This window comes from Equus quagga, chromosome 11 (assembly GCF_021613505.1).
Source record: "Equus quagga isolate Etosha38 chromosome 11, UCLA_HA_Equagga_1.0, whole genome shotgun sequence".
Classification (NCBI taxonomy): Eukaryota; Metazoa; Chordata; class Mammalia; order Perissodactyla; family Equidae; genus Equus; species Equus quagga.
The window spans coordinates 115,183,083-115,193,079 of NC_060277.1; the positions used below are offsets into that span (position 1 = coordinate 115,183,083).

At 59.6% G+C, this 9,997-nt stretch overlaps 3 protein-coding genes across 3 annotated transcripts in view; 2 read left to right on the forward strand and 1 right to left on the reverse strand.

Moving 5' to 3' along the window:
- Nucleotides 1-909, reverse strand: part of ALYREF (Aly/REF export factor) — a 9,297-nt gene extending 8,388 nt beyond the window's left edge. Inside the window, exons 1-2 of the mRNA XM_046676351.1 lie at nt 406-909; nt 3-335 (exon numbers count right to left, since the gene is read on the reverse strand). Coding sequence (XP_046532307.1) covers nt 3-335; nt 406-909 — 837 coding nt within the window. The remainder of the gene's footprint in view (nt 1-2; nt 336-405) is intronic.
- ANAPC11 (anaphase promoting complex subunit 11) lies at nt 262-5,887 on the forward strand. Its single transcript, XM_046677334.1, has 3 exons — nt 262-420; nt 897-1,016; nt 5,517-5,887. Exons 2-3 carry the CDS (start codon nt 908-910, stop codon nt 5,660-5,662), a joined length of 255 nt encoding a protein of 84 aa, XP_046533290.1. The 5' UTR covers nt 262-420; nt 897-907; the 3' UTR covers nt 5,663-5,887.
- A 2,485-nt stretch (nt 5,888-8,372) lies between these two features.
- Nucleotides 8,373-9,587, forward strand: NPB (neuropeptide B). The gene is made up of 2 exons (XM_046677333.1): nt 8,373-9,196; nt 9,302-9,587. Exons 1-2 carry the CDS (start codon nt 8,954-8,956, stop codon nt 9,428-9,430), a joined length of 372 nt encoding a protein of 123 aa, XP_046533289.1. The 5' UTR covers nt 8,373-8,953; the 3' UTR covers nt 9,431-9,587.
- Nucleotides 9,588-9,997: the final 410 nt, after the last annotated feature.

Here is a 9,997-nt window from a genome sequence, read left to right on the forward strand (position 1 = left end):
GCCTGCGCCCCGCCGCCGCGGCCGCCCTGGGAGCCAGCCCGGCCCCGGCCCCGGCCCCCGCCGCGGCCGCCTCGCTGGCTCCGGTTCAGTTTAATAATGTCGTCTAGAGACATGTCCATTTTGTCGGCCATGGCGGGCGCGGAATCGGCCTCGGCTCGAGCCCGCGCGTCAGCACGCCGGCGCGTCACTTCCGGCGCCGCGCGGAGCCTTCCGGTGCCGCGTCCTCGGAGCGGCCGCTGATTGGCTGCGGGCGGGCGGCGGCAGGGCGGCGGTGCGGCGCGTGCGCGCTCGGGCGCGGCGCTTGAGGGGTGCCGCTGTAAGGTGCCGGGCGGAGGCTGCGGTCGTTTTTATACCTTCCCGCGCGGGCGCCGGCGCAGCCAACGGAAGGCGGGCGGGGCGGCGCGCGAACCGGCCGCGGAGGTGCGAGGACGCGGGGCGGAGCGCGGCGCGGCCGTTGGGGCGGGGCCGGGCGCCGCCCCTCCCCGTCCCCTCCTCTCCCGGCGGTGCGGGTCGCGCGGGCTGCACGGCCGGGGTAGCGGGGCTGCCCGCCTGGGGCGAGCCCGGCGTGGGCGCGGGCCGCGCGCGGGGTGGTTTCCCGGGCCCTGGCTGGCGGGGTCGCTGTCCGTCTGTCGCCGCGCGTAGTCCAGCCCTTTGGAAGGCGCCGGGCGCCCGTTCTCGTTCCTCCAGAAGCCGGCGCGCCCCCGTGGGCTTCGGGCGCAGCGTGCGGCCAGCCCCACGCGGGGCGCGGCTCTCGGCTGCCGCCGGGTTCTCGGGGCTCCCACGGCGGGCCCCGCGGGCGCAGACCCCCGGGCTCCGGGCGGCGCCCGTCCTTGGGTGCGGAGGCGCTGAGCTCTGCAGGCTCCGTGTAGCCAGGTGCTCTCTTCCCTCGCCCACAGGCCCCGCCGCCATGAAGGTGAAGATTAAGTGCTGGAACGGCGTGGCCACTTGGCTCTGGGTGGCCAACGACGAGAACTGCGGCATCTGCCGGATGGCCTTCAATGGCTGCTGCCCGGACTGTGAGTGCCCCCTGTGCCCGCTCCCTCTGAGCTCCGCCTGCTCGCCCGGCCCCAGCGTCTGCCCGGAAATAATGTGCACAAAGTCCTTGGGTTTTGATTTTCCTTCTTTCGAGAAAAGTTGACAGACAAAAGCCAGGCAGTTTGGGCCTATGTTTGTATAAAGACTCCATGAAAAGTTCTGTGTAAAAAAAAAAAAGGCCCAGCCTTTTCTCGTGATCAGAGTCGGCTATGAAACGTATGGTGCAAAAAGAGTGTGAAACTTTTTCTTTGAAAATTCTCAAGCGAACAGAAAAATGGAACATTATAAGGACGACTCCCCCCCACCCGCCATCCGACTCGTAGACTAACAATGGGACAAACAATGGGACGGGCCGGTGGCAGCGTGGTTAGGTTCCTGCGCTCCCGTCTGTGGCCCAGGTTCGTGGGTTCAGATCCCAGGCACAGACCTACATGAGCCCTGTTGTGGCAGTGAGCCATATATAAAGTGGAGGAAGACTGGCACAGATGTTAGCTCAGGGCCAATCTTCGCACCAAAAAAAAGGGGGGCGGGGACAATGAATAAGTAACATGTTTCCATATTTGCTTCATGTCTTTGCTGAATTTTTTTAAAGTAAACAATAATTGACACCTCTCCCCACTCACTTCAGCTGTATCTCTAAATGTAATGCCAACTTTTTACCCAGCTCTGTCGTCATATCAGACAACATGACACTCACTTCCTTAGTGTGACCCCCCATTCCTAGTCCTTGTTCAGATTTTCCAGTTGTCTCCACATCTTTTCATTCTTGGGTGGTGTGAGCCTGGACGTCCCATTTGGTTGCTCTGTCCCTTAGCTGTTTAGTCTAGGACATCTTTCTTCTGCCTCTCGCTTTTTTTCAAGACACCTGACTCTCATAAATTTGGTGTGTTGTCTTGCAGAACACCTACCTTCAAGCATTATCAGTTTCTTTCCTGCGATGTCCTTTGCATTGTTCTTTTGTCCCTAGTATGTTCTGTGAACTAGGAATGTTTGATTACATATTCAGGTCAGAAGCAGATTTTTGCACCTGTGAATTTAGTTTGCGGTCAGACCTAAGTAAAAATGAAGCAGGATCGAGGGTGCCAGCTTTGCCCAGGGGGCAAGGGTGGTCCCAGAGGAAGGTGGGCTCAGAGAGTGCTGCGGAGCTCTGCGCTGCCCTGGGGGTGACCAGGCCTGGTTTTTGGGGCCAGGTGAATGCCCAGAATGATCACAGGGCTTTGCTTCTCACAGTGAAATTCAAACCATTGAATTTTAGTGCAAATGCTGTTTTATTCTAGACTTAGTCTTTACGTCTGCCTTGCTGAAAGGAAATCTCATTACCCAGAATTTAATCCATCCTGATTTAGTCAAACAAGTGGGATGTAACCTTAGGAAATCATTGATTAGCTCTACTTGATCAGATCTTATTTAGTAGCTAATGAGAATAGCAATGCACAAGGTCTGTCTCATCTGATTTATTTTATTATTCATTTATTTATTTTTTGAGGAAGATTAGCCCTGAGCTAACGTCTGCTGCCAATCCTCCTCTTTTTGCTGAGGAAGACTGGCCCTGAGCTAACATCCGTGACCATCTTCCTCTACTTTATATCTGAGACGTCTGCCACAGCATGGCTTGATGAGTGGTGGGTAGGTCCACACCCAGGATCTGAACCGGGGAACCCTGGGCCACCAAAGTGGAACATGCAAACTTAACTGCTGCACCACTGGGCTGACCCCTCATCTGATCTCTTTTAAATTGCCCTTCCTGAGGGTACAGCAAAGGCTGTGGGAGCCTAAAGTGACAAATGCTTGCAGCTTCCTAAGCAACAGATTGTTACTTTATGAAAAGAAAACTCCTCGAAAGCATGTCTGTGGCCATGTCCTCAGCCCGGTGTGGGCGAGTGAGCCTGCGTGTTAAAGATAGCACCCGTGGGCCCGCACACGGCCTGCTGAGCCCAGCCTCACCTTTCCAGCGGGGCCCGGGGCTGGGCGTCTCCGAGTTGTGGGTGTGCTCAGCTTTTGCTGAAGCAGGCCTGTTGGCTAGAGAGAGTAGGAGGCTTGGAGTCTGATCTTTGGACCTGCTGATTATTAAGTTAGAGTGGCCCAACTGTAATGTGCAAAGTGTTTGACAAGCCTAATAAGGTGCTTTCTATGCAGATTAAGTGACACTGGGTTTCTCTTACTAAAATTGAACTCCCATGAAAAATCCAGAGTGACTAACCCTGTAATACATCTGCTCCATGTCCAGAGGGCTTTGAGGATAAAAGTCTTGCCAAGAGGTGTTTTAACTGAAAAAGACTTCTATCAAGACACTAGCAAGCCGTGCATGAGTCACTGTCATCATGAGTCACTGTCATTGTGCTCTTGTGCTCATCAGATGCCCCAGGCAGACACTAGAATGAAGCGGCTCCTTCATCCAAGTGAGCCCTGCCACAAATGGACAGGGTGACCTGGTGACCCCTCACAGTGGGCTATTACGGCACCCTCACTGGTGGGCTGGCTGGCTCCTGTTCATTGTTTCCCATCCTCTGTTTATAAGGGACTCTAATTTGATAGGGGTGATTCCAGCGTTCTGCTGAGGTTGGAAAGGCCCGGGGTTTGGGGAGGGCGGGGAGGGAACTAATCTACATCAGGTGTCACAGCATGTGGGCTCCTGGCACAGGGTCCTACTCACCCCACCCCATGGCCCCGGGGAGCAAAGTGAGGTATACAATTTTGTGTTTTCTAAGTATATAATTTTATGTTTGTTTTGTCATGAAAGTTTCAGAAAGGGAGTCACATCTTTGTTATAGAAAGATTGAGAAACTGCCCCAAATAAGGGCATAAAAAGTTGTAGCGGTGGCCCTCCCTTGTAACTCAGTGAGGTGGATGTGCAGCCATGGAGCAGGGCTGTTAAAGGCGGGCAAGGAGCGGCATGTTTTCAGCAAACGCTGAAGGATGCCGTCTCTGACCCTGCACTCACACCCACCACCCACCCGGCGGCCACTGTGGGTGCCGGGTCAGAGTGCTGCCCTCGGGAAGTGGCAGCTGCCTGTTGGTTGTGTGGCCTTGGTCTGTCTGTAAGGTGGGGTGAGGCTACAGAGCACTATGAGGTTGGACAAGAGCACCGGCCAGGTTCCCAGCTTCTTGTTCAGCACAGAGCAGATGCTAAGTGGGATTTGAGAGTGTTATATTGTGGCTCAGCTGTATTATTTTTTTTTCTTTTTCTTTTCTTTTTTTTGAGGAAGATTGGCCCTGAGCTAACATCTGTACCCATCTTCCTCTACTTTATATGTGGGGCGCCTGCCACAGCATGGCTTGACAAGTAGTGCATAGGTCTGTACCCAGATCTGAACTGGCGAACCCTGGGCCACGGAAGCAGAACGTGCAAACTTAACTGCTGTGCCACCAGGCTGGCCCTTTTTAACGTATTTCAGGATCACAGGTCACCGTGTTTGGTGTCAAGAGTGAGGACCAGGACTACAGGCAGCCAGGCTCGGCCCTGTGGTCACAGAGGTCCGAAGGCAGTTTCCGTCCTCCAGGAGCTCCCAGACCTGCACTTAGGACATGTGTTGAATGGAACTGCTGCCTAGACAAGGCATTGCCTGTTCGCCTGGTCCTGGCTTGTCCGTCTGGTCCCTGTTGGTGCCCCAGTGACATCTGGCCACAGCTAGCACCTGATAGGCCCCCAAGGCAGTGCTGTGGAGATGGCACCGGGAGAGGGTGGAGGCCACAGGCTGCAGTCCTCCATGCCCATGGGCACCCTGACGCAAGGTCTGGGGGTGGTCATGGTGCTCTGCTGGCACCAGCTGTGTAATGGGGTTTTCCAGATTCTTGGAAATCAGGGGGACACTGTTTCTCTTGATCACAGGGAGCATGGAGTGTCCTCTTTGTGCCAGGCCCTCTCCATGGAGGTAGCATTTCCAGGCACGTGGAATGGAGTGCCAGCAGCATGTACCCTGTGCCTTGGACGTGGGACCCTTTCAGGCTAGAACCTGCTGACAGGCTGACCATAAACGCTAGTGTCCCCAACCCACTTCCTTGTCCTGCCCTGGGTCCTTGCTGCCTAAGGAGGAAACCTTGTAGATCCCAAGGCCCCAGCCCACCTCCTCTTGATGAAGAGGAACAGTTCCCTACTCAGATGTGTGTCCCCTCAGTGGGCACCTGGACACATTAACGTCCTAATCCTCTTGGCATGACAGGTCAAGTGGCAGAGCTGCACTGTGTCTGGGGATGGGCTCAGGCCCTGGGAGGCCAGGAGGTGGAGACTGTGGCCCCGGGAGGGCAGAGTGAGCTGAAGCAGCCCCGGGTGGTCATTGCAGGTCTTTATGTGGGGGTGGCTGTATGACCTGGTCAGTGGTAGCACTTCTGATTTCTGTCTTCTCTGAAACACGAGACAGGAGGGGCTCTGGCCGCCCTGGGTGCACATTGCCCTAGGCTGCAGTGGGCTGGTACCGATGCCTGTGTTCTGGGGTCCCATGCTCTGTGTGACGTTCCTGGTCCTCTCCTGTCCCCTCCCACAGGCAAGGTGCCGGGCGACGACTGCCCCCTGGTGTGGGGCCAGTGCTCACACTGCTTCCACATGCACTGTATCCTCAAGTGGCTCAACGCGCAACAGGTGCAGCAACACTGCCCCATGTGCCGCCAGGAGTGGAAATTCAAGGAGTGAGGCCAGCGCTGCTCCCAACGCCCCCTCCCCTCGCCCCAGATGGTGTCCTGACACTCCCGCCCCCCCCCATGGGACTGGATGGCCATGGTCTCTACCAGGATGCTCCTTTCTGGGCTGGGATAGGGTTGACGTGAGGACCAGAGCTGCATTTGTCTTTTTCCATCACAGTGTTGACACTATCATCCACTAAGTGAAACTCATTAAACTCCCAAGTCGCTGGAGGCATCTGGTGCCTGTTTTCTTGGTGCTGCCAGTGTGCATTGATATGAAAACTCTCATGAATAAACATCTCAGTGCCGCGCCCGAGGCCCTGAGTCACAACTCCAGAGGAGATGGAGTGTGAGATCAGCCGGAAGAGCCCGGGGGAGGCTGACTGGCTTAGGTGGTTTGAAGGCCATGGTGGTGCTGAGGCCCTGGGGTATGTTCTTGCCAACAGGGGAAGTGAAGGAACTGTCGGCAGGCCTCTCACCTGATGAAGCCAGGCTGGGGCCCTGGGAACCGCCCCTCATTCTGGTCTGTGGGACCCTGGCTGGCCATAGCCAGCAGCCACCGTGAAGAGTCCCTCCTGCCAGAAGGCCGTCCCTGACCAGGTGGGAGCCAGCCGTGCGAGGCTGCGGGCCGTCTGTCTGTCTTCTCCTGGGCTCCAGCTGAGGGCCAGCTCTGTTGGCTGTGACTCACTAGCGTAAGGACCACTGTCCGTGACATCTGGGTGTGCCCCCAGGTGTCGGGGGGTCTCCCCTGCCGAGGGAAGGACAGCCCTTGGCAGGCTCCTTTGGGCACCTCTTCCTCCACAGCTCCTGTGGGGTGGTGGCCCCTGTGGGGACCGTGGTCCCAGCCTTGGGGGTCTCGGGGAGCTTCTGGATGGAGATGGCTGCAGGCTGTGTGGCCCTGTGAGCTGCAGGGAGTCACCTGGCTCCTTCCAGTCCATCCTCCTTGACTCCTCCCCTTGGGGTCCCTGCTTGGTCCCCGCGTCACGCCTTCCATCTGCCTAGTGGGAGGCCAGTTGCTGAGCATTCTTACATTACTGTCCTGTTCTCACCCTCCAGGGGAGAATCCTGGAGTCCACTTGGAGGGGCAGGCCTCCTGGTTACCTGTATGGCACCCTGTGTGGCATCTTACTTCCTGTCTGGACATCATGTCTAGAGGAAAGGAGGCCCTGGGGACTCTCTTCCTCACTGAACCTGGACATCACGTCCTCCTTGCCCAGAAACCCAGCTGCCAGGGCCCCCATGCTGATATCTGTCCTAGGAGGGACATCTAAAGGAAGACACAGTGTGACCAGAACATTTGGGGAGCGTGGGTGGGAGGAGGGGTGCCTGAGTGAGCCTAATGGCTGATATCACCTGCCAGGGCAGGGCTGGCAGCCCAGGCTCAGCTTCCTGGGTCCTGCCATCAGCCCTGCACACAAAGTTCCATGTGGCCATTGGGTTCTGGCTGCTGCTCTACTCTTGGAGCCTCCGTGTCTACAGTGTGTCTGGATCTGGGGAGTCACGAGAAGCTCTCAGCCCAGCAGGGAAGACGACCCTCGCTGGGAGGTGGGCCATGGCCACTGCAGAGGACCCCACTGGGTGGCCTGGCAGGCCTGAGGCTTCCCGGGGTCTCCTGATCTCATCCTGGCCTGCACCCAGCCCGCCTCCCCTCCCTGGAGTTCTGCCTTTCCTGGAGAGTTCTCTCCTGTGACAGGACTTGCCCACTGGGACTGTGTCTGGGGCGCCAGACCCTGAGCCTAACTTCCCAGGCCCTCAGCCCTTGCCCCTTGGGGTAGATGCTCTCACCTGCAGAGGGGATCACAGCTCTCGCCCCAGGTCACACACCCTCTCCTGGCAGGCTGCTCCTACTTCCTTGCCACTTGGACCCCTCAGCCCTGTTTCCTGGGTTCCAGCTTGGGCCCCTTGAGCTGGACACACAGCTGCCTGCCAGGCCCCACACCCCCTGAGCCCAGGCTTCTGCCTCCCAGGAAGCTCAGAGCCCCTGCAAGTTCTTAGGACCCCATGACTTTCCCCAACCCCTCCTCCAGGCGGCAGAGTCGCCCCATCGCCCTTTGCAAATGCTCTCCCCTGGCCTGCCTCCCTCATCTCCCCATGAGCACCCCTTCGCCATCCCCGGTGAGCCATCCTGCCCACCCTGCCACCAGCTCCATTTTCCCACTGGGCTGTGGCTTGAGTTAGAGCCTGCGTCTTGATGCATCTCTTGGCCGCTGGCACACAGTATGTGTTCCATGGATGATCTTGTGCTGGGCAGTAACTGTCTCCTGCCCTCTGGGGCCAGCCCCAGTGTTTGGGGGTGACTGGAGAGGAGGGCCTGAGGCTCCTGAGGGCACCCACCCAGGGCAGAGCTGGGTGGGAGGAGCCTCTGATTCTGCCCAGCTGTCCCTTGGTCCAGTTTCCAGAGGTCAAGCCTGGCCTTCATGCCCCCTCCTCCTAGAGGCCCCCAGCCAGTAGCAGTCCTCTGGGTAGACCCTTCGCCCCTGGGTGTGAAGCAGACTATGGTCCCCTGGCTGGCCCAGCCTTTGATGGCTCCTCAAGAAGCTGTGGCCTTTGGGGCTGGCCTGGTGGTGCAGCGCTTAAGTTCACATATTCCGCTTTGGCAGCCTGGTGTTCGCAGGTTCAGATCCCGGGTGTGGACATGGCACTGTTTGCCATGCCATGCTGTGGTAAGCATCCCACATATAAAGTAGAGGAAGATGGGCATGGGTGTTAGCTCAGGGCTAATATTCGCCTCAGCGAAAAAAAAAAAGGATTGGCAGCAGATGTTCGCTCAGGGCTAATACTCCAAAAAAACGAAGCTGTGGCCCTCAGATCAGCTCCCCTTTCAGGCTGTAGAAATTGTCCCTCATGCACGGTGTGGCTAATGGCTCTCTCTCCAGCCTCATGAGCACTGGGACCTCTGGGGGGTGACTCTTAGGGCTGGGGCGCCTTCGGACTGGTTGGGGGGTCAGTGCAGCCTCGCTTGCCTTTGCTCCCCCTGAGGCCAACCCATGGCGGTGGGAGCGGCCGCGGAGGGCCTGGGCGCCCCTCCCAGCAGAAGCAGCCAGGGCCAGAGACCGGGAGGCGGGCGGGGGTGGGCAGGATGGGGGCGTCGGACCCCTGCCGAGCGCAGGACCCATCTGCGCCTCCCTCCCAGCCTCCCTCCCATCTGCCCCTGCGCCCGCCGAGGGGCGCTGGCCCAGCGCGACTTCTTCCTCGGGGATGGGGAGGCCCGACGGGTCCCCCGCGCCCGCCCCGCCCCGTCCCCGCGCAGATATAAGGCGGCGGGCTGTCGCGGCTCCGAGCCCCGCCGCCGCCCGTCCCCATGGCCCGGCCCGCGATGCTGTTGGCTGCCGCCCTGGCGCTCTGCCTGCTGCTGGCGCAGCCCGGCCTCGCGTGGTACAAGCCGGCGGCCCGGCCCAGCCTCTACTCGGTGGGCCGCGCCGCGGGGCTGCTGTTCGGCCTTCCGAGGTCCCCGGACGCGCGGCGCGCCGAGCCCCGCGTGGGCGCGGGACCCCCGGGCCGGCTCGGCGCCTTCCCGGAGCTGCGCCCCAGCCTGCGGAGCCTCGTGAGCGCGGGCACGGGGGGCGCAGGGCGCGGGTGGGCGAGGGGCTGGGGGCGCGGGCGGGCGGGGGTGGGGCGGGGGCCCCCCTTAGCCTCCTCCCGCCCCCAGACCCTGTGCGTCAAGGACGTCGCGCCGAACCTGCAGAGCTGTGAGCGGCTCCCCGACGGCCGCGCCACCTTCCAGTGCAAGGCGGACGTCTTCCTGTCGCTCCGCGCCGCCGACTGTCACAGCCCCTGAGCCCGGCTCGGACCCCCGGACTTCGCCGGCTCCCGCGGGCATCCCCGCCGCACACCGCAGATACCCCCAGGCCCGGCAGGCACGAGGTGGAGCCCAATACCGCCCACCCCATGTCGGCAATAAATGGTTAAATGAATAAAAGAGAAGTGAAGCTGGGCTCTGAGTGTCGTGGGCACCGGGTGGGGGTTGTCGGAGGGGGCAGGGACCTGTAAGTCTCCAAGCCTGGACTCTGCCACCAGGCTACACTCCCCTGCCCCGACCAGGTCCTGGGCACAGACAGCTCTCCGGTTCCTCAGGCCACCAGGCTCTCCTGAAACATCCCACACAGGAGTACCCCAAACCCACTGCTGGGAAACGCCGCTGCAAGTTTGCGTGGGCCCCCAGCCTTACCCATCCTGAAAGCCTTCCAGAGCCTCCCACCCCGCTCTGCCAAAGGCTGCTCTCCATGTCTGACATCGGCACCCCCTGCTCCCATCACCCCACACCTCCCTTCCTTTGTCCATGCAGCTCCTGAATCCTCTTGGGAAGTGCTGCCTGTGTCCCCCACTAGCTATCAAGTCTACTCAG

Coding starts and splice junctions, on each gene's coding strand:
- NPB (XM_046677333.1), top strand. CDS start 8,954: ATGGCCCGGCCCGCGATGCTGTTGGCTGCCGCCCTGGCGCTCTGCCTG. Junction 9,197..9,301: donor GCCCCAGCCTGCGGAGCCTC/GTGAGCGCGGGC, acceptor TCCCGCCCCCAG/ACCCTGTGCGTCAAGGACGT.
- ANAPC11 (XM_046677334.1), top strand. CDS start 908: ATGAAGGTGAAGATTAAGTGCTGGAACGGCGTGGCCACTTGGCTCTGG. Junction 1,017..5,516: donor CAATGGCTGCTGCCCGGACT/GTGAGTGCCCCC, acceptor CCCCTCCCACAG/GCAAGGTGCCGGGCGACGAC.